This window comes from Ursus arctos, unplaced genomic scaffold (assembly GCF_023065955.2).
Source record: "Ursus arctos isolate Adak ecotype North America unplaced genomic scaffold, UrsArc2.0 scaffold_30, whole genome shotgun sequence".
NCBI classification, from domain to species: domain Eukaryota; kingdom Metazoa; phylum Chordata; class Mammalia; order Carnivora; family Ursidae; genus Ursus; species Ursus arctos.
The window spans coordinates 12,686,269-12,706,788 of record NW_026622986.1 but is presented as its reverse complement, the minus strand read 5'-3'; the positions used below and the strand labels follow the sequence as shown (position 1 = coordinate 12,706,788).

At 37.3% G+C, this 20,520-nt stretch overlaps 1 protein-coding gene across 1 annotated transcript in view; it reads left to right on the top strand.

Annotated features, from left to right (window-relative positions):
* Window positions 1-20,520, top strand: part of LOC125282790 (ankyrin repeat domain-containing protein 26-like) — a 47,028-nt gene that overhangs the window by 20,798 nt on the left and 5,710 nt on the right. The window contains exons 6-9 of the mRNA XM_057304645.1: window positions 1,962-2,019; window positions 2,132-2,304; window positions 5,438-5,550; window positions 12,620-12,653. Of these exons, the coding sequence (XP_057160628.1) occupies window positions 1,962-2,019; window positions 2,132-2,304; window positions 5,438-5,550; window positions 12,620-12,653 (378 nt within the window). The remainder of the gene's footprint in view (window positions 1-1,961; window positions 2,020-2,131; window positions 2,305-5,437; window positions 5,551-12,619; window positions 12,654-20,520) is intronic.

Below are 20,520 nucleotides of genomic sequence, written 5' to 3'. Positions count from 1 at the left end.
GAAGGAAGGTTACAGTGTATTTTTTAGTATCCTCTAATTGTGAGCTTAGAGTTGTAGATGAAAATGCCCAACTATTTTCTTTAACCCCACCTATGTCCCATTAGATATATCCTTTCAAGGAATCCATTTCTCCTTAGAATTCTCATTACCAGTTCTTTCTCCATGTGTAAAGTTGATTTATTAGAAACATTTCTTTTTCTATTTTTTTCTCTCTCTGGTAATAATTTATAGCTTTAAGATAGTGATAGATGACCACAAATTGAACAACCTATAGTGAAAAAATTAAATTCTTTACTACAGTAATTATAAAGAAATAGTTGTAGAGTGAGAAAAGTCAGTATTATTAGGGATAAACTATGCACAAGAGCCTCTGTCTTATATATATTTATAATTTATTTGTAATATATATTTATAATATGTAATTGAAAAAATTTTAGAGACTTCTGTTTGTTGTATATCCATAATCATACTTACATATTCCAGAAAATACGTATTTTTTCCATATACGTTTTGTACTTACATTTTTCCTTTTTTTCCTTGTCTTAACCTTGTGCTTGATTGATTGGTCATGTCTTATTGTTTTCCTTTTTGCTTCTTCTCCCCCCAACTCTTTTTTTTTTTTTAATGACTTATCCCTACCCCAATTTTTCCTTGAAGAAACATTTCTTTACAGTCTGCTCTTTCAGTCCTTCTCTTTCTGTCTCCATTGTCAATATATTTGGTTATGGCTTTGTGTTGTCTGAGTGTGGTTTTCATTCATGAATCATTGCCCTACAAGGTTTATTATTAGTTTTTTCCTCTTTTCTGGAAGGAGCTGAATTTAAGCAATCATTTGTCTTTAGCATTTTGACAAACAAAACCAACTTAAAGTGTAATTCCAACTTACCTAAATAAGATACTACTAAACACTAAATTTTAGTATTTTCTCCTACAAGAGATATTCGTGCAAATATAAATCATGCAAACACATGTTAAAGTATAAATAATTAATCTAAATTTCTTAATGTTTGGGGTTTTTATCAATAATGCTTTCAATTACCTAGGAACAAAGTTGTGTTTTAGGTTACTTTGGTAAAGAAAGTATTTAAAAATATTTAAAATTTCATTTTAATTTACATATACTGTATTCTTAGTTTTAGAGGTAGAATTCAGTGATTCATTAGTTGCAAACAACACCCAGTGCTCATTAATTCAAGTACCCTCCTTAATGCCCATCACTCCTTATTCCACTCCCTGCCCCCCACTCTGCCTCCCCTCCAGCAACCCTGTTTCTTGCCTATAGTTAAGAGTCTCTTAGGGTCTGCCTCCCTCCCTGTTTTCATCTTTTTTTTTTCCTTCCCTTCCCCTATGTTTGTCTGTTTTGTTTCTTAACTTCCACATATGAGTGAAATCGTGGTAGTCGTCTTTCTCTGACTGACTTATTTCGCTTAGCAGAATACCTTCTAGTTCCATTCATGTCATTGCAAATGGCAGGAGTTCGTTCTTTTTGATGGCTGAGTAATATTCCATTGTGTGTATATGCCACATCTTCTTTATCCATTCATCTGCCAGTGGACATCTAGGCTCTTTCCATAGTTTGGCTATTGTGGACTTGCTGCTGTTAACATTGGGGAGCAGGTGCCCCTTCAGATCACTATGTTTGTATCCTTTGGAGAAATACCTAGTAGTGCAGTTGCTGGGTTGTAGGCTAGCTTTAGTTTTAAATGGTTCAGGAAGAATTTGTATGATAATCAGGGGTAAGGAAAGTAACACTTTGGGACTAGCTATTAAATCTCTCATAATCCTCACCCCATGAGAAAATGTAGGCTAGTAAATGGCAGAATGGTGACTTGAATCTACATTTGAATGATTCCAAAAGCTGTGTTCTTTGTGTAGCGGTGCTCATTTGATAATAGCGACTATTATGATTATTTTACCAAATGTGATACTTGCAATCCTTAAAACTATTAATTTTTTTCTAGAATGTCCCCAAACCAAGCTTAAGAAAGCTAATGGCTGCTTGTGAGAAATTCAAGAACTGTAAGCTATTTGAAGACTTGTGTTATTCACTGCTGTTTGTCCATTCTTGTGTTACTCAGTAATTCAAAATTACAGATATTTTCATGTACTCTTTATTTTGTTTTTTACTAAGTGGAAACAAAACGTGGCCTTATTACAGTAGGCGATAAGCTTTCACTTACGGATGATAATTCTGATCATGAAGATGAAAATACAAAAGTGCATGACCTTTTTTGTCCTGAAATTCCATCACCCAACACTCTTAAAAAACCTCTCAGGCCGTTAGAAGGCCTTGGTGTTACAAAGGTAAGTTGTTTTGTTTTAAACTTTTTTCCCTGATATTTTTTTTCACATACATCCCCTTGATCCTTATAATGACAAGACTCTTAGGAAGAAATGGAATTCCTCCAAATCATAAGAGGACACAGTGTAATAACAACAGGGAGATAAGTACCGGATTGAGATTTATAAAGGTTGGTGGGAGTGAACAATTCTTAGGTATGCCAGTATGGAAGTAAAGAATTAGAAAGCACTGGCAAGAACAGCTAGATGGATGTGAAGATGAGGGAGGGGGTGGGGGGAAGAATGTATTTAAGAAGGGCAAGATGAATAATATTTTTCAATATGTTTAAAAATTCCCAAACTTTGAGTAATAATTTGATCTTGAGTTCTGACTTTCTCTTGTAATCTAAACCCTTTAATGAGATTTGAGGATGGATTACCTTAATGATAATTTGTTGTGATTTGTAATTAAAAATTTGTAATTTATTGTCCTCATCAAGAATGACTACTAGGTCATTATGCAAACGTTTTTCTCAAAGGAATATCTTTTTCTCTTTGTTGGATTTTGAAAAGGAAAAGAGATGCCAGTGAAAAAGTAGAAATGAGTGCTCAATCAGGGCCTTACGTAGTAACAGTACTCCTAGCATTCATTGCAAGTTCTGGAGCTCATTTCTTTTCATTCACTTGAATTAATCAGCCTTTCAGAGATTTAACAATCAAATCTCAGAAAAAATTAATGTGCAATCCCCAATTCCAACTTATTGATCCGTAGTGAAAACCATATAACTATTTACCAAGCAGAACCAGATTCTCGTGCCATTTACACCCTCCTTTGTAGGAGAGGCTACCAATGATGTAAGATGAGAGGACTGCATTGTGAGTCCTAACTTGGAACAATGAGGTAGATGCACCTACCACTAGTTTCTTTTAGTCACAAAAGCTGCATACTTTCAAATTTCATTATACAGCTATACCTATGAGGGGAACTGGCACATTCTGTTGACTGGTCCTTTCCGTGGCCCAAGAAACATCAAAAATTATTTTTTTTCTAGATTTCATATAAATTAGTCACATTGGATTACTGTGCTTTTCATTGCGTGTCAGTAACATGACAATATGTTGATTAAGAGTCTTCTGTGAATGAGAATGCCAGGGTTTGTCCCCCTCCAGTGTCATACAGAAATCTATTAAGGAAGGTATCAAATATTGTCAGGTTTTTAAGAATATCCATAGCTGTTCTGTAGATTCCAATGGAAATGAATTAGGGTTATGACAGAAAATTATTAGCCACTTTAAGGTCTACCCTGTGAAACAAAAACTTAGCTTTCAACCAACTCAGTCCATAGTCCTGACTTCTCTAGAAGGATTTAGCTCACGAATCCCCAGGCCAGAGACTACTGGGTTAAGATATTCGATGGACACAGTTTTGAGGTGAAGAATCTGGATTGGGAAGAAGAGATATATCGTTCTAGGCTGACTTAAGCTTCCAAACAGTATAGTCAAGTATGTTTCTGAAAAGAACTCCAGAAGACTTCCCTAAGATCAAATCTCTACGGAATAGGAAATTATTCAAAAGAAAACAAAGGTGAAAAGTTGATAATCTGACCCTTGTGAAAAACCTTTGCATCATAAAAGAAAAGCAAGACAAAGTATGGTGGGCAGCATCCTAAGGGTAAGGGTGCCCCCTGAGATGATAAAATAACAATATACTTGAAGTAATACCAAAAAGAGTCAACATAAACTGTAGAAGATTAGCTGTCTAGGGGCACCTGGTGGCTCAGTCAGTTAAGCTCCTGCTTTCAGCTCAGACCATGAGCTCAGGGTCTTGGGATTGAGCCCTGCACCGGGCTCCCTGCTCCCTCTCCCTCTGCTCCTTCCCCCATTCATGCACTCTCTCTCTATTTCAAATAAATAATTTTTTAAAAAAACTAGCTGATGTAGTCCACATCAGGTAACGGTTTTTGAGTGTGTGGTTTTGAATATTGTCTGTGAGGAACTAGAAGGAAGATCAAAAGGACAAATGACCTCAGTACAGGGGTCAAGGCTGGAAATGTAGATTAGAGAATCCGGTTTTGAAGCCCTGAGATTTAAACAACTTGGAGAGGATTTGAAGAGAGGAAGAGCAAGGGTCAGGGACTAAATGTTAGCGGTTGCTGTCATTTAGAAATAAAATGGGATTAGAAGAGCAGAGGGGAGGGTGTGGTCTTGTTTTCAGGGGCTGCTGAGAAGTAAAGTGGATAAGGACTTTAAAAAAAAGATCCTTGATGACCCTCAAAATTTTTTAGTGGAATTCCAGGATGGAAGCGCAGATTTTAGTGAAAAGAAGAAAAGTGATGAAAAGTTGAATCTGTGGATGAAAGGACACATTAAATAAAGAATGTTCAAGGCCAGCGAAAGGGGAGAAGCAGGATGATAGTAAAAGCTTCAGGAGTTAAGCAAAAGTTTTTCTATAATATCGAGAAGACTTAAACTTTATTTAAAGAGAAAAGTAGTTAATAGAAAAGAAATTGAAATTTTGCAGAGAATGCTTGAAATGCTTGCAGAGAATGAGAGTATCTCATCCTAAAGTCAGATGATCATCAAAACTGTAATGGGGACTGCATGGGAATTTTTCAGAGGTTATCTTAGAAAGGTGTGATCTCACAGAACGCAGAGTATCTTAAGCTATGGATGAAAATGCTTCTAGGGCATCGTTAGAAAGTAAAATGTAAGTATAGCCACTTTTAAAATGTTTTCATTAACACTTAGTATTAATATGGGTAAGAACCTCTGTATTTCACAAGTAAATTTTGGCAATTTAAATTCTAGAAAAAATAATGATGACAGTGTAAAATCAGTTTAAGCTGTTTGAAGAAAGTTCCTTACATTTGAAATTTGTTTTTATTGGCATCAGGTTTGTAAAACTACATTAGATAAAATTTAAAATTATAAATTTCAAACTACATTATATACATTTAAAATTAAATTTAATTATAAACCGTTTATATAATGATAAAACATAAAATTATAAATTTTAATTTATAAAATTTATAAAATGTAGTTTATGAAACTGTCTATACATGTCTTAGTCATGAATTCATGAGAAATAATATTTTATGAAAGAAGAATGAGTATCTAGATTTTTAAAAATAATTTTCTTTAAAATTTTTTTTCAAAGTGTGATGATGAAAGGGGAGAGATGAAGAAATTTATTGAGTTAAAACAACCTCTGGAATATTGTTTGGATCAAGAAATGAAGAAAAGTGGTCAATTAGAAAAAGAGATTACTAGGTAAGACTAATATTTCAGATCATTTTAACCATTAATTAATTGATTTAACTATCATTTTACTTTATTAAAACCTAAATACAAATTCTTGCCAAAATATTATGCTTACACTTTAATTAGATTCCTTAAATAGTAACAATAGTTCCCCTAACAATAGCAACTGCACTTTTCATCGTCCACCTTGAATAGTTTCTGCAAGATATCTTTGTTCTTTGGTAATCTTTCCTTTTAATAGTGTTCTTCCCTTCAAACCAATATTTTAGTATCTAAAAACCTCTCTGTGTCATTGTTTAATCACCTCAAAAGTTATCTTGGTTTGGCTTCTATATTCTTATTTTGTATTATTGTTTAATTTAAATTCAATTCATCAACCTATGGTGTATTATTAGTTTCAGAGGAAGAGTTCAGGGATTCATCAGTTTACATAACACCCTGTCCTGATTACATCAGGTGCCCTCCTTCATGTCCATCATCCAGTTACCCTATCCTCCCACCCTCCTCCCCTCCAGCAACCCTCCGTTTGTTTCCTATGATTGAGAGTTTCTTATGATTTGTCTCCTGCTCCGATTTCATCTGCTTTTATTTTTTCCTCCCTTCCCTTAGGCTCCTCTGTTTTGTTTCTTAAATTCTACATACCGTGAACTCAAATGATAATTCTCTTTCTGATTGAATTATTTCGCTTAGCATAATACCCTCTAGTACCATCCACGTCACGGCAAATGGTACGATTTCATTTTTTTGATGGCTGAGTAACATTCCATTGTGTGTGTGTGTGTATATATACATATACATTCATATATATACATATACATTCATATATATACATATACACACACACACACACATCACATCTTTATCTGTTCATCTGTCGTTGGACATCTGGCCTTTTTCCATAGTTTGGCTATTGTGGACATTGCTGCTATAAACATTGGGGTGCAGATGCCCCTTCGGATTGCTACATTTGTATCTTTGGGGTAAATCCTTAGTAGTGCAATTGCTGGGTCGTTGGGTAGCTCTGTTTTCAACTTTTTGAGAAACCTCCATACTGTTTTCCAGAGTGGCCGTACCAGCTTGCATTCCCACCAACAGTGTAAGAGGGTTCCCTTCCTCTGCATCCCTGCCAACATCTGTCATTTCTTGACTTGTTCATTTTAGCATTTTGACTGGTGTGAAGTGATATCTCCTGGTGGTCTTGATTTGTATTCATTTCCCTGATGCCGAGTGATGATGAGCATTTTTCATGTGTCTGTTGGCCATTTATATGTCTTCTTTGGAGAAATGTGTGTTCACGTCTTCCACCCATTTCTTGCCTGGATTATTTGTTTATTGGGTGTTGAGTTTGATAAGTTCTTTATAGATTTTGGATACTAGCCCTCTAACTGATATGTCATTTGCAAATATCGTCTCCCATTCTGTGGTTGTCTTTTGGTGTTGGCGACTGCTTCCGTTGCTGTGCAAAAGCTTTTTATCTTGATGAAGTCTTTGTTTCCCTTGCCTTTGGAGACATGTCTAGCAAGAAGTTGCTGCGGCTGAGGTCACAGAGGTGGCTGCCTATGTTCTCCTCTAGGATTTTGATGGGTTCCTGTCTCCCAGTTAGGTCTTCCATCCAGTTTGAGTCTATTTTTGTGTATGGTGTAAGAAAATGGTCCCGTTTCATTCTTCTGCATGTGGCTGTCCAATTTTCCCAACACCATTTGTTGAAGAGACTGTCTTTTTTCCACTGGCTGTTCTTTCCTGCTTTGTCAAAGATTAGTTGACCATAGAGTTGAGGGTCCATTTCTGGGGTCTCTATTGTGTTTCATTGGCCAAAGAAACAGAATGTTTTTGTGCCAGTACCATACTGTCTTGATGATTACAGCTTTGTCACAGAGCTTGAAATCCGGAATTGTGATGCCACGAGCTTTGGTTTTCTTTTTCAACATTCCTTTGGCTATGCAGGTTCTTTTCTGGTTCCATACAAATTTTAGGATTATTTGTTCCAGCTCTGTGAAAAAAGTTGATGGTATCTTGATAGGGATTGGATTGAAGGTATGGATTGCTCTAGGTAACATAGCATTTTAACAATATTTGTTCTTCCAGTCCATGAGCGTGGAATGTTTTTCCATTTCTTTGTGGTTTCTTCAGTTTCTCTCATGAGTGTTCTAGAGTTTTCAGAGTACAGAGCCTTTGCCTCTTTGGTTAGGTTTATTTCTTTTTTTTTTTAGTGTTTTTTTTATTATGTTAGTCACCATACAGTACATCCCCAGTTTCCGATGTAAAGTTTGATGATTCATTAGTTGCGTATAACACCCAGTGCACCATGCGATACGTTATTTCTGATTTCTAATCTTACGGTTCTTGGTGCAATTGTAAATGGGTTTGACTCCTTAATTTCTCTTTCTTCTGTCTCATCATTAATCTATAGAAATGCAACTGATGTCTGTGCACTGATTTTTCTATCCTGCCAGTTTGCTGAATTCCTGTATGAGTTCTAACAAGTTTGGGGTGGAGTCTTTGGGTTTTCCACATAGAGTATTACGTCGTCTGCGAAGAGTGCGAGTTTGACTTCTTTGCGGATTCGGATGCCTTTTGTTTCTTTTTGTTATCTGATTGCTGAGGCTAGGACTTCTAGTACTATGCTGAACAACAGTGGTGAGAGTGGACATCCCTGCCATGCTCCTGACCTTAGGGGAAAAGCCCTCGTTTTTTCCCCATGGAGAATGATATTCCCTGTGGGCTTTTTGAAGATGGCTTTTATGATATTGAGGTTCTGTTCTCTCTATCCCTGCACCGTGAAGAGTTTTAATCAAGAAAGGATGCTGAACTTTGTCAGTTGCTTTTTCTGTGTCTATCGAGAGGACCATGTGGTCCTTGTCCTTTCTTTCCTTAAAGTAGCATATCACATTGATTGATTTGTGGATGTTGAACCATCCTTGCAGCCCAGGAATAAATCCCACTTGGTTGTGGTGAATAATCCTTTTAATGTACTGATGGATCCTGTTGGGTAGTATCTTGGTGAGAGTTTTTGCATCCGTGTTCATCAGGAATATTGGTCTGTAATTCTCCTTTTTGGTGGGGTGTTTGTGTGGTTTTGGGATCAAGGTAATGCTGGCGTCATAGGAAGAGTTTGGAAGTTTTCCTCCCATTTCTATATTTTTGAAACTGCTTCAGAAGAATAGGTATTAATTCCTCTTTAAATGTTTGGTAGAACTCCCGAAGGAAGCCATCGGCCTTGGAGTTTTGTTTGTTGGGAGATTTTTGATAACTGCTTCATTTTTCCTTGCTGGTTACGGGTCTGTCCAGGTTTTCTGTTTCTTCCCGTTTCAGTTTTGGTAGTTTATACGTCTCTAGGAATGCATCCATTTCTTCCAGATTACCTAGTTTGTTGGCCTATATTCGTTCCTACTATGTTCCTTAAAATTGTTTGTATTTCCTTGGTGTTGGTTGTGATCTCTCCTCCTTCATTCGTGATTTTATTTATTTGGATCCTTTCTCTCTTCTTTTTGGTAAGTCTGGCCAGGGGTTTATCGATCTTACTAATTCTTAACCAGCTCCCAGTTTCGTTGCTGTGTTCTACTGCTCTTTTGGTTTCAGTTTCATTGATTTCTGATCTGGTCGTTATTAATTCTCTTCTGCTGCATTTAGGCTTTAATTGCTGTTCTTTCTCCAGCTCCTTTAGGTGTAAGATTAGGTTGTGTATTTAGGACCTTTCTTGTTTCCTGAGAAACACCTGCATTGCTCTGTGCTTCCCTCTGAGGACCGCTTGTGCTGCATCCCATGGGTTTTGAACAGTTGTGTTTTCATTTTCCTTTGTTTCCATGAATTCTTTTCATTCTTCTTTAATTTCCTGGTTGACCCATTCATTCTTTAGTAGGATGCTCTTGAACCTCCATGTATTTGTGTCCTTCCAATTTTTTTCTTCTGACTGAGTTCAAGTTTTAAAGCATTGTGTTCTGAAAATATGCATGGCATAATCTCCATCTTTTTGCTCTGGTTGAGTCCTGATTTGTGACCCAGTGTGTGATCTACTCTGGAGAATGTTCCATGTGCACCTGAGTAGAATGTGTATCCTGTGGCTTTAGGATGAAATGCTCTGAATATATCCGTGAAGTCCATCTGGTCCAGTATGTCATTCAAAGCCCTTGTTCTTTGTTATCTTTTGCTTAGGTGATCTATCCATTGCAGCGGGTGGGGAGTTAAAGTCCCCTACCTACTATTATTGTATCATCATTGATGTGTTTATTTAATTTTGTTATTAATTGGTTTATATAATAGGTTGCTCCCATGTTAGGGGCATAAATATTTACAATTGTTAGATCTTCTTGTTGGATAGACCCTTTAATTATGATAGTGTCCTTCCTCATCTCTTATTACAGTCTTTGGTTTAAAATCTAATTTGTCTGACATAAGGATTGCTACCCCAGCTTTCTTTTGATGTCCATTAGCATGATAAATGGTTTTGCACTTCCTCACTTTCAATCGGGAGGTGCCTTGGGTCTAAAACAAGTCTCTTGCAGAGAGCATATCAATGGGCCTTGCTTTTTTATCCAATCTGATACCCTGTGTCTATTGATTGGGGCTTTTGACCCATTTACATTCAGGGTCACTGTTGAAAGATATGAATTTAGTGCCATTGTATTATCTGTAATGTCACTGTTTCTGTATATTGTCTCTGTTCCTTTCTGGTCCTTGTTACTTTGTGGCTCTCACTTGGCTTCAAGGATCCCCTTTAATATTTCTTGCAGGGCTGGTTTAGTGCTCACAAATTTTCTAGGTTCTGTTTGTCCTGGAAACTCTGTATCTCTCCTTCTATTTTGAATGACAGCCTTGCTGGATAATGTGTTCTTGGCTGCATATTTTTACCATTTAGCACATTGAATATATCATGCCCGTCCTTTCTGGCCTGCCAGCTCTGTGTGGACAGGCCTGCCCACCAGCCTTATGTTTTCACCCTTGTCGGTTAAGGACCTCTTGTCCCGAGCTGCTTTCAGGATTTTCTCTTTGTCTCTGAAATTTGCAAGCTTCACTACTGTATGTCGAGGTGTTGACCTACTTTTATTGATGTTGGAGGGGATTCTCTGTGCCTCCTGGATTTAAATACCTGTTTCCTTCCCATTTTAAGGAAGTTCTCTGCTGTAATTTCTCAAATACAGCTTCTGCCACCCCCCCTTTCCTCTCCTACTGGGATCCCAATTATTCTAATATTGTTTTGCTTTATGGTATCATTTATCTCTCAAATTCTCCCCTCGTGATCCAGTAGTTTATCTCTCTTCTTTCTCAGCTTCTTTATTCTCCCTCATTTTGTCTTCTGTATCACTATTTCTTCTTTCTGCCTTCTTTATTCTAGCAGTTAGTACCTCCATTTTTTATTGCATCTCATTAACATCGTTTTTGATATTGACTTGATTAGATTTTAGTTCATTTCTCCAGAAAGTAATTCTTTAGTGTCTTCTATGCTCTTTTCAAGCCCCGCTAGTATCTTTATACTTGTTATTCTGAACTCTAGTTCCGACATCTTATAGCCAAAATAATTAGGTCCTTGGCAGTCATTACTGTCTCTTGTTCTCTTATTTGAGGTGAGTTTTTCCATCTTGTCATTCTGTCCAGAGAAAAATGGATGAATGAGAGAACAAAATACTAAAATGGCAACCAGAACTCCAGAAAAATACACACTAAACAAATCAGAAGAGACCCAAAACCCAAAAGAAAGAAAATTAAAATTAAGAAAACAAAAAATATAATCAGAGAGGTGAACAGAACAGAATAATACACTGGATCCCGTGTTTATTTTGGTCTGTTTGTTAGAAAACTACATCCCAAAATTGTAAAGAAAGAAAAACTTTTATATATAAAAATAAAATTAAATATAATGAAACGATAGCATGTAGCTGTAAAAATGAAAATTAACAAAGACTTGCAGAAAGTGGTCGCTTTTTTTTTTCTTTTTTTGATTATTAACATATAAAGTATTACTTGTTTCGGGGTACAGGTCTGTGATTCATCAGTGTTAGATAATACACAGTGCTCACCACAACACATTCCCTCCCCAAAGGTGGTCACTTTTCTATTTGTAGAATTGCAGCCATTATTTTCTTAGATCTCTGGTTGATTTCACAAGTGTTCAGAATGGTTTGATAAGCTATCTAGTGAGTTCTGGACCAGATAAAACTAAGCAATCCTACTCCTCTGCCATCTTTTCTGGTTCAACTGGCTTATAGTTTCTTTCTGCATTTTTAAATTATAAAATATACATAGAAAAATATATGTCTGACTCAAAGAAGAATAAAATGAGCAGTCGTGTTTTTACCACTAAGATAAAAAAAAAAAAAAAAAGTCTTTGCAGTGTCTCTGTAGCTCCCACAGGGCTTCCTTTCTGTTTATTTGCTGAGTGCTTAAGTTTGTTCTCTGGTTTTCATCAATACTTTTCTTTCATTTAACTCTCTTTCTCTGCATTGTTTTGTATCCCTATCGCTTTGCTAACAGTGTCCTAGCCAAGACATGTAGATTTTTTTTTCTGAAACAGTCTCATAGACCATCACACATTATCTCTTTGCTGATTTCCTTTCTTCTAAAGCTCTGTCTCTTCCTTCTCTCTCTCAAATCAGACTTTAAAGATTTTTCTTTCTTGTTTCTCCCTTTTGAATTATCTCCCTTGATGTGTTTTACATGTATTTTCTAGTTGGAGACTGTGGTTAGTAGGTACCAAAATGTATTTTTGTGTCTTTTTAAGACATTCATACATAAGTAGGCTTTTCTTCTTCACCTTAGATACTAGTCTCTGGTTTATAGTCACTGTTTAATAATAGATTATTATATTAATATACTGAAAATAGATATTAATAATAACATATATAAGAACTCTTAATGTAGTTACAGTTTTAACTCTTTGACGGCCATATGTGTGATAAAAATTTTCTCCATATTTTTTACCTAAGATTATTATTTAGTATGTTCTCAAACAGTGTGAGATTGGGTCAATTGAGAGATCATAATTTATAGATTTGTTTATGTGATAGAACATAGTATCTATTTAAATAATTATTAAATATTTACTCTTAAAGAACCTGACTTACTCATTCTATCCCTTCTGCAGACTTAAGAAACTTTTAAGCATGACAAGAAGCGAGGTAAGTGAATATGAAAATGGAGAGCTTAGTTTCCATGGAGATTTAAAAAACAATTAAACTGAAATGGATACTCAGATTAATATGATAAAGCATAAGGTAATTTTTAATTAATTTTGGGACTCTAAAATCATTTAATTTTGGCAAATAAGTCACTCAGTGCTTTGAGCAGTGAAATACAGATTTTCCTGTTAATTTTATATACTCGCTACATTTTTTTTTGTAACAGCTTTATTGAGATAAATGAACATAACATGCATATTCAAAGAGTACCATAGTCAATTTTAGAACATTTTGTCACCCTAGAAAGAAACCCTGTACCTTTTACCTGTCACCCTATGCTAGTTTCCCCTTCCCTACTCTTCTTAGCCCTAGGGAACCAGTACTCTACTCTCTGTTTCTATAGATTTGCCTATTTTGGACATTTCATATCAACGGAATCACACAATATGTGTTCCTTCGTGACTGCCTTCTTTCATTTAGCATAATGTTTTCAAGGTATACCTATTTTGTAGCATGTGTCAGTACTTTATTTCTGTTTATTGCTGAATAGTATCCCACTATGTGGACAGACCACATTTTATTTATTCCTTTATCAGTTGGTGGGCCTTTGGTTTGTTTTGCTTTTTGACTGTTGTTAATAATGCTGTTGTAGACACACATGTACAAGTTTGTATGTGAACATTTTCATTTCTCTTGGGTATATACTTATAAATGGAATTGCTGGGTCACATGGTTACTCTCTTTAACCTTTTTTTTTTTTTTTAACATTTAAGGAACTGCCACACTTTTCCAACGTGGCTGCACCATTTTACATTTTCATCAGCAGTGTTTGAGGGTTCTCATTTTTCCTGACTTTTGCCAATGTTTGTCATTATCTGTTGTTTTTATTATAGCCATCCTGGTGGGTGTGCTGTGTCATCTTATGGGTTTTTTTGTTTGTTTGTTTCAAGTTTCTATTTAAATTCTAGTTAATTAACATATTGGTTTCAGAAGTAGAATTTAGTGATTCATCACTTATATACAACACCCAGTGCTCATCACAACAAGTGCCCTCCTAATACCCATCATTCATCTAGCCCACCCCCAACCCACCTCCCTCCACTACGGCAAGACTTAGTTTTTTCTCTGTAGTTAAGAGTCTTTTATGGTTTGCCTCCCTTTCTCTTCTTTTTTTCACCCTTCTGCTGTGTTCATCTGTTTTGTTTCTTAAATTTCACATATGAGGCAAATCATATGGTACTTATTTTTCTCTGACTGACTTGTTTAGCTTAGCATAATACACTTGATGAGTTCCATCGATCTTGTGGTTTTGATTTGTATTTTTCTTAAAACTAATGATGTTGAAGGGCGCCTGGGTGGCTCAGTAGGTTAAGCGTCTGCCTTCCGCTCAGGTCATGCTCCCAGGGTTCTGGGATCACGAGCACCACGTCGATCTCTGTGCTCAGCAGGGAGCCTACTTCTCCCTCTCCCTCTGCACCTCCCCTTGCTTGTGCGTGTGCACTCTCTCTCTGTCAAATAAACAAATAAAATCTTAAAAAAAAAACCCCAAACTAATGATGTTAAGCATCTCATCTGTTTATGTGGTTATTATCCATTTTTTTTTATTTTTAAAGATTTTATTTATTTATTCGACAGAGATAGAGACAGCCAGCGAGAGAGGGAACACAAGCAGGGGGAGTGGGAAAGGAAGAAGCAGCCTCATAGCGGAGGAGCCTGATGTGGGGCTCGATCCCACAACGCCAGGATCACGCCCTGAGCCGAAGGCAGACGCTTAACTGCTGTGCCACCCAGGCGCCCCAGTTATTATCCATTTTTATATCTTCCTTAAAGAACAAATCAGTCCTTTTGCCCATTTATTTATTGGATTGTCTTTTCATTATTGTTAGAGTTACTTATATATCCTAAATACAAATCCCTTATCAGATATAGGATTTTCAAATATTTTCTCTTATTCAGTAGCTTGCCTTTGCACTTTCTTGGTGGTGATATTTGAAGCAAAGAAGTTTTTAATTTGGATGAAATATACTTAATCTGCTTTTGTCTTTTGGTGTCCTATCAAAGAAACTGTTGCCAAATCCAGTCACAAATGATACACTTATGTTTTTTTCCTAAGAGTTTTATAATTTTAGCTCTTATATTTTGAGTTAATTTTGTATATATGCTGTGAGGTAGAGGTGTAACTTTATTACTTTGCATGTGCATATCCATTTGTCTCAGTAGCTTTTGTTAAAAAGACTTATTCTTACTCCATTTAATTGTCTGACACCCTTGTTGAAAATCAGTTCACCATAATGTGACAGTTTATTTTTAGATTGTCAATTCTAATACACTGATCTATCTGTTTATCCTTATGTCACTCCTCAATCAAATTTTATGAGAATTCTTCCCTGCTCGTCTTGCAAATTACCACTCACTTATGTAATAATAAAAAGTCAGTGTAGTAGAACTTAACTTTACTCCTGTAGAAATTTTTTGCTTCTCGAGGAAGACTTTTACCAGTTTATGCCTTGCTGACTCCATGATATGATGTGAAGTTAGGCTCAAAAAGGTAGAGTCCTGTTTCTTTTCTCCATTCATATCTTAAGTCTCTCACTCAGTGCTTCCCACGTCCATTTCCATCAAATCTTGGTTGTAGGATCTGCTGTCTACTCTTTACTTCATTATGTTTTATTAACTTGTGATAAAGCATAGACTCATCCATAAATTTCACCATCTAGGAAGGAAAAGATGAACTGTGGGCCGTCGGCTTTCCTGTGTTCAAATCTTGCTAATCCTTCATCTTGCAACTCACAGATACTTTTTCACTTGGTTCTTGTGTATAACACTGGTGCTGATCCTGTTCTTGGCACAGATCCTACATTCTCAGAAAACACAGTTGTCTGTATCCATCTTCTTGGACTTTAAATAGAAAGATAAGGTATTGTAATAGCTCAATACATAATTAATGGAATAAGCATTTCATTATATTATTTCAAGAATACAGCTGTAAAATATCAGGTAGTGTTTAACTGAGTTATCAGAGACAAATGGATTAGCAATTTGAATTCCAAAAACATTTCAAAGCCAGTTTGTATGATATGGGGAAGCATTGTGGTACAACATAAAGATGAGATGGTCTTACTTACCTCCCCACGCAAATAAGCTTGGAGTAAGAGAAAGGATTCCATAATGTTCTCTTTATTTCCTCACTGATGAAAGTAGAATGAAGATTGAGTATTCGATTGATTAAAAAATACTCAAGGCTGCCTATTTCTTTTAGAATTTCAGTTAATGGAGATCAGGTAAAAGGTCCAATTTTGGTTTAAACTATTTCTGGTTTCTCAGCTGTTCTACTTCAAATCATACTCTCTCTCTGCTTGCCAGTCTTTCTTCTCCCCTAACTTGAGGGGAAATTCTATAGAGGCATTCCTGCCTAGTCGTAATAATTTGTAATTGAAGGGACTCCTAGAAAAATGTCTTAAGAGAAAGGAAGATGGTGGCAGAGTACGAGGAGCGTAGGTTCACCTCCTACCTAAAGACTGACAGAACAAACTCTACAACTAAAGAGAGAGAAGAGACCACATCGGAGAAGGTAGGAAGCACAGAGATGTGGTTTAGGAGAGAAACAGATCCTGGCTGCTGCAGAGGGGAGGGAGTCGTGGTCATGGAGAAAGCAGGAGAAAGGAGTACATGGGAATGCACAAAGAGAACGTTTCCCCATAGGCACTGGCTTGGAAAATGAGAGGGGCTGAATTTCACAAGTGCTTACAACTAGGGGGGCTTAAAGCCTGGAGTTCTAAAGGTCATTGAGCTTGGCTGGGCTAGAGCCTGTAGGGCACTGTGCTGCTCTTGGAGAGGAGGCAGGCAAACAACCCGGGAGCATGCAGCATGGAAACAGCAATCTGAACAATGCCTGGGGCATACAGTGGGGAGATTACTTGCTCTTTTCAGAGCACGTCCCTGAGAGGTGGTGTTCATGGAGACACCTCTCTGGGAGCAAAGGAACCAGCTGGTGCCATTTCCCTCCACTGGCCCTCAGCACAAACAGAGAGCCACCTGTGGGGAGCAGTGTAGCTCTGACACTGGCTTAGACCAAGCAACATCCCCTTGCACTCCAGTGGAGCTGCCTGCTCAGTCATTCTTGCCTCAGTTCCAGCACAGCAGGCCTTACCTCCAGAAGACCAGCACAAGCCCCTGCCCACACCATGTCTCCTGACCAGATTTGGGAGGGCCTCAGTTCCATTGGAGGGGGTGACAGATCTTATTTCACAAGCACACCAGAGCACACCTAGTTAAAAGTTGCTACATTGAGGCCAGGTACCAAACACTGCCAACAGCAGGTAGGGAGATCCTCTACCGATAACTGGCCTGAAGGATAGAGCAGCCAGAACACAATAGCAGAGTCCATATAGCACACACTGGAGACACTCCCCTAAGTGCCAGACCCTGGGCACTACATGGCGTCTTTTTCATAAGTCCGTTACTTTCAGGAGCAGGTGACATAACTGGCTTTTCTAACACAGAGAAGCTGGTAGAGACTTAGACAAAATGAGAAAACAGAGAAATTAATCTCAAATGAAAGAACAGCATAAGGCCACGGGGCCAGAGATTTAAGTGAGACAGTTATAAATATCATGCCTGATGGAGGATTTAAAGCAGTGATCATAAGGATACTCACTGGACTTGAGAAAAGAATGGAAGACATCAGTGAGACCCTCACAACAGAGATAAAAGAGTTAAAAAAGAATCAGAGATGCAGAGTGCAATCGGTGAGATGAGAAACACACCTGATGCAATGGACAGCAGGCTGGAGGAAGAGGAACAGATTATGACGTAGAGGACAAATTAATGGAAAGCACTGAAGCTGAAGAAGGGAGAGAAAGAAGAATTATGCCAAATGAGACTAGACCTGGGGGGCTCAGTGACTCCATCAAATGTAATAACATTCATGTTATAGGAATCCCAGTAGAAGAAGAGAGAGAAAAAGGGTAAGAAAATTTATTTCAACAAATAATAGCAGAAAACTTCCCTAATCTGCAGAAGGCAACAGACATCAAGATCCAGGAGGCAGAGAAAAGTCCCATCGAAATCAACAAAAGCAGGCCAACACCAAGACATATTGTAATTAAATTTGCAGTGTATACTGATGAAGATAACATCTTAAAAGCAGGAAAACAAGGCAGTAACTTCCAGGGGAAGCCCCTTAAGGCTAGCAGGAATTTTTTCAACAGAAACTTTGCAAGCCAGAAGGGAGTGGCATGATATATTCAACGTGGTGAACGGAAAAAATCTGTAGCCATGAAGACTCTATCCAGCAAGCCTATGACTCAGAATAGAAGGAGAGAGAGAGTTTCCCAGACACAAACTAAAGGAGTTTGTGACCACTAAACTAACCCTGCAAGAAATATTAATGGGGACTCTTTGAGTGGAAAGAAGAGACCAAAAGTGACAGTATCAAGGCAGGACACAAACAAGTAGCAAAAATGAACATTTATGTAAAACCTAAGGAACACAGGAAAAAAGGATATAAAATATAATACCTTATCTAAAGCATAGGGAGAAGAAAAGAATGGGTTCAAACTTAAATGAGCAGCAACTTAATATAAGACTGCTATATGCAGAAGAGGTTATATACAAATCATATATCAAAAACCACTAATAGGGGTGCCTGGGTGGCTTAGACAGTTAAGCATCTGACTCTTCGGGGCGCCTGGGTGGCACAGCGGTTAAGCGTCTGCCTTCGGCTCAGGGCGTGATCCCGGCGTTCTGGGATCGAGCCCCACATCAGGCTCTTCTGCTATGAGCCTGCTTCTTCCTCTCCCACTCCCCCTGCTTGTGTTCCCTGTCTTGCTGGCTGTCTCTGTCTCTGTCGAATAAATAAATAAAAAAAAAAATCTTTAAAAAAAAAAAAAGAAGAAAGAAAATTTGAAGACTGATAACCAGCAAAGAAATTGAATCGTAATAAAAAAACTCCAAAAAAAAAAAAAAAAACCCAAGTCCAGGACCGGATGGCTTCAGAGGCAAATTCTACCAAGCATTTCAAGGAAGAGTTAGTACCTATTCTTCTCAAACTGTTCCAAAAAACAGAAAAGGAAGAAAAACTTCCAAATGCATTCTATGAGGCCAGTATTACCCTGATACCAAAACCAGATAAAGACACTGCAAAGAGAACTACAGGCCACTATCTCTTATGAACATAGATGCAAAAATCCTCAACAAAATACTAGCACACTGAATTTTTTATTTTATTTTATTTTTTATGACTATGTTCGTCACCATACAGTACATCTTTAGCTATTGATATAGTGTTCCCTGATTCATTGTTTGCGTATAATACCCAGTACTGCATGCGATATGTGCCCTTCTTAATACCCTTCACCAGGCTAGCCCATCCCCTCATCCCCCTCCTCCCTAAAGCCCTCAGTTTGTTTCCCGTAGTCCATAGTCTCTCATCGTTCATCTCCCTCACTGCTATCCCCCCCCTTTCATTTTTCCCTTCCTTCTCCTACCGATTTCCCTGCTATTCCTTATGTTCCACAAATGAGGGAAACCATGTGATAATTGTCTTTCTCTGCTTATTTCACTCAGCATAATCTCCTCCAGTCCCATCCATGTTGATGCAAATGTTGGGTGATCATTCTTTCTGATGGCTGAGTAATAGTCCATTGTATATATGGACTTGTCTTCTTTATCCATTCATCTGTTGGAGGGCATCTTGGCTCCTTCCACAGTTTGGCTCTTGTGGACATTGCTGCTATGAACATTTGGGTGCATATGGCCCTTCTTTTCACTACATCTGTTATCTTTGGGGGAAATACCTAATAGTGCAATTGTCAGGTCGTAGGGTAGCTATTTTTAACATCTTGAGGAACCTCCATACTGCAAAACCATAGTCTTTAAAACATTGTTGATCTGTTTATGTCAGTCAGATTTTTAAAAGTTGTATTACAATGGAGCTTTAATTTGCATTTTCATTAATTAATACAGAGTGAAATTAAATATCTTTTCCTATATTAAAAGAAAAAGACTTCTTGTAGTCATTAATCACACCTGTATCTTTGGTCGTAAATACCCATTAGTGCAATTGCTGGGTTGTAGGGTAGCTCTGTTTTTAACTTTTTGAGCAAACTGAATTTAACAATACATTAAAAAAATAATCACCATGATCAAATGGGATTTATGCCTGGGTTGCAGTGGTGGTTCAACATCTGCAAATCAATCAATGTGATACACCACATTAATAAAAGAAAGAAGAAGGATCATCTGATCATTTCAATAGATGTAGAAAAAGCATTTGACTAAGTACAGCATCCATTCATGATGAAAACCCTCAACAAAGTAGGTTTAGAAAGAACGTACCTCAACATAATAAAGGTCATATATAAAGAATGCACAGGTAATGTCATCCTAAGTGGGGGAAAATGGAGAGAAAAACTGATTAGATCTTGCTTCTAGTTATGTGCTGCTTCTCATTAGCACTGTTTGTCATTAATAAATTAATCTTAACATTTATTACTTTCCACTTTAATGGAGACCAATTCTTCTATATATGTATCTTATTCACTCTTTTTATCGCCCATTTTTCTCTTTGTCTTTTTTGTCTTTTCTTAACAAACTCCCCAAAGTTTAGTGGCTTAAAGAAATAACATTTATTTTGTTCACAAATCTACTGTTAGGAAAAGTGTGGCCAGGACAGCTTGTTTCTGTTCCCCTGGCTTCAGGTGGGGCAGCTGAAAGGTTTGAGGCTGGAACTGTTTGAAGAGTTGTTCACTCATGTCTGGTGGTGTTGATCCTGGGTGTTGCCTAGGACTATAGTTAGGGCAGGCAGCTGAAGCACTTATTACACTGGCACAACGAGACTCTCTTTGTGGCCTGAGCCACCTCACAA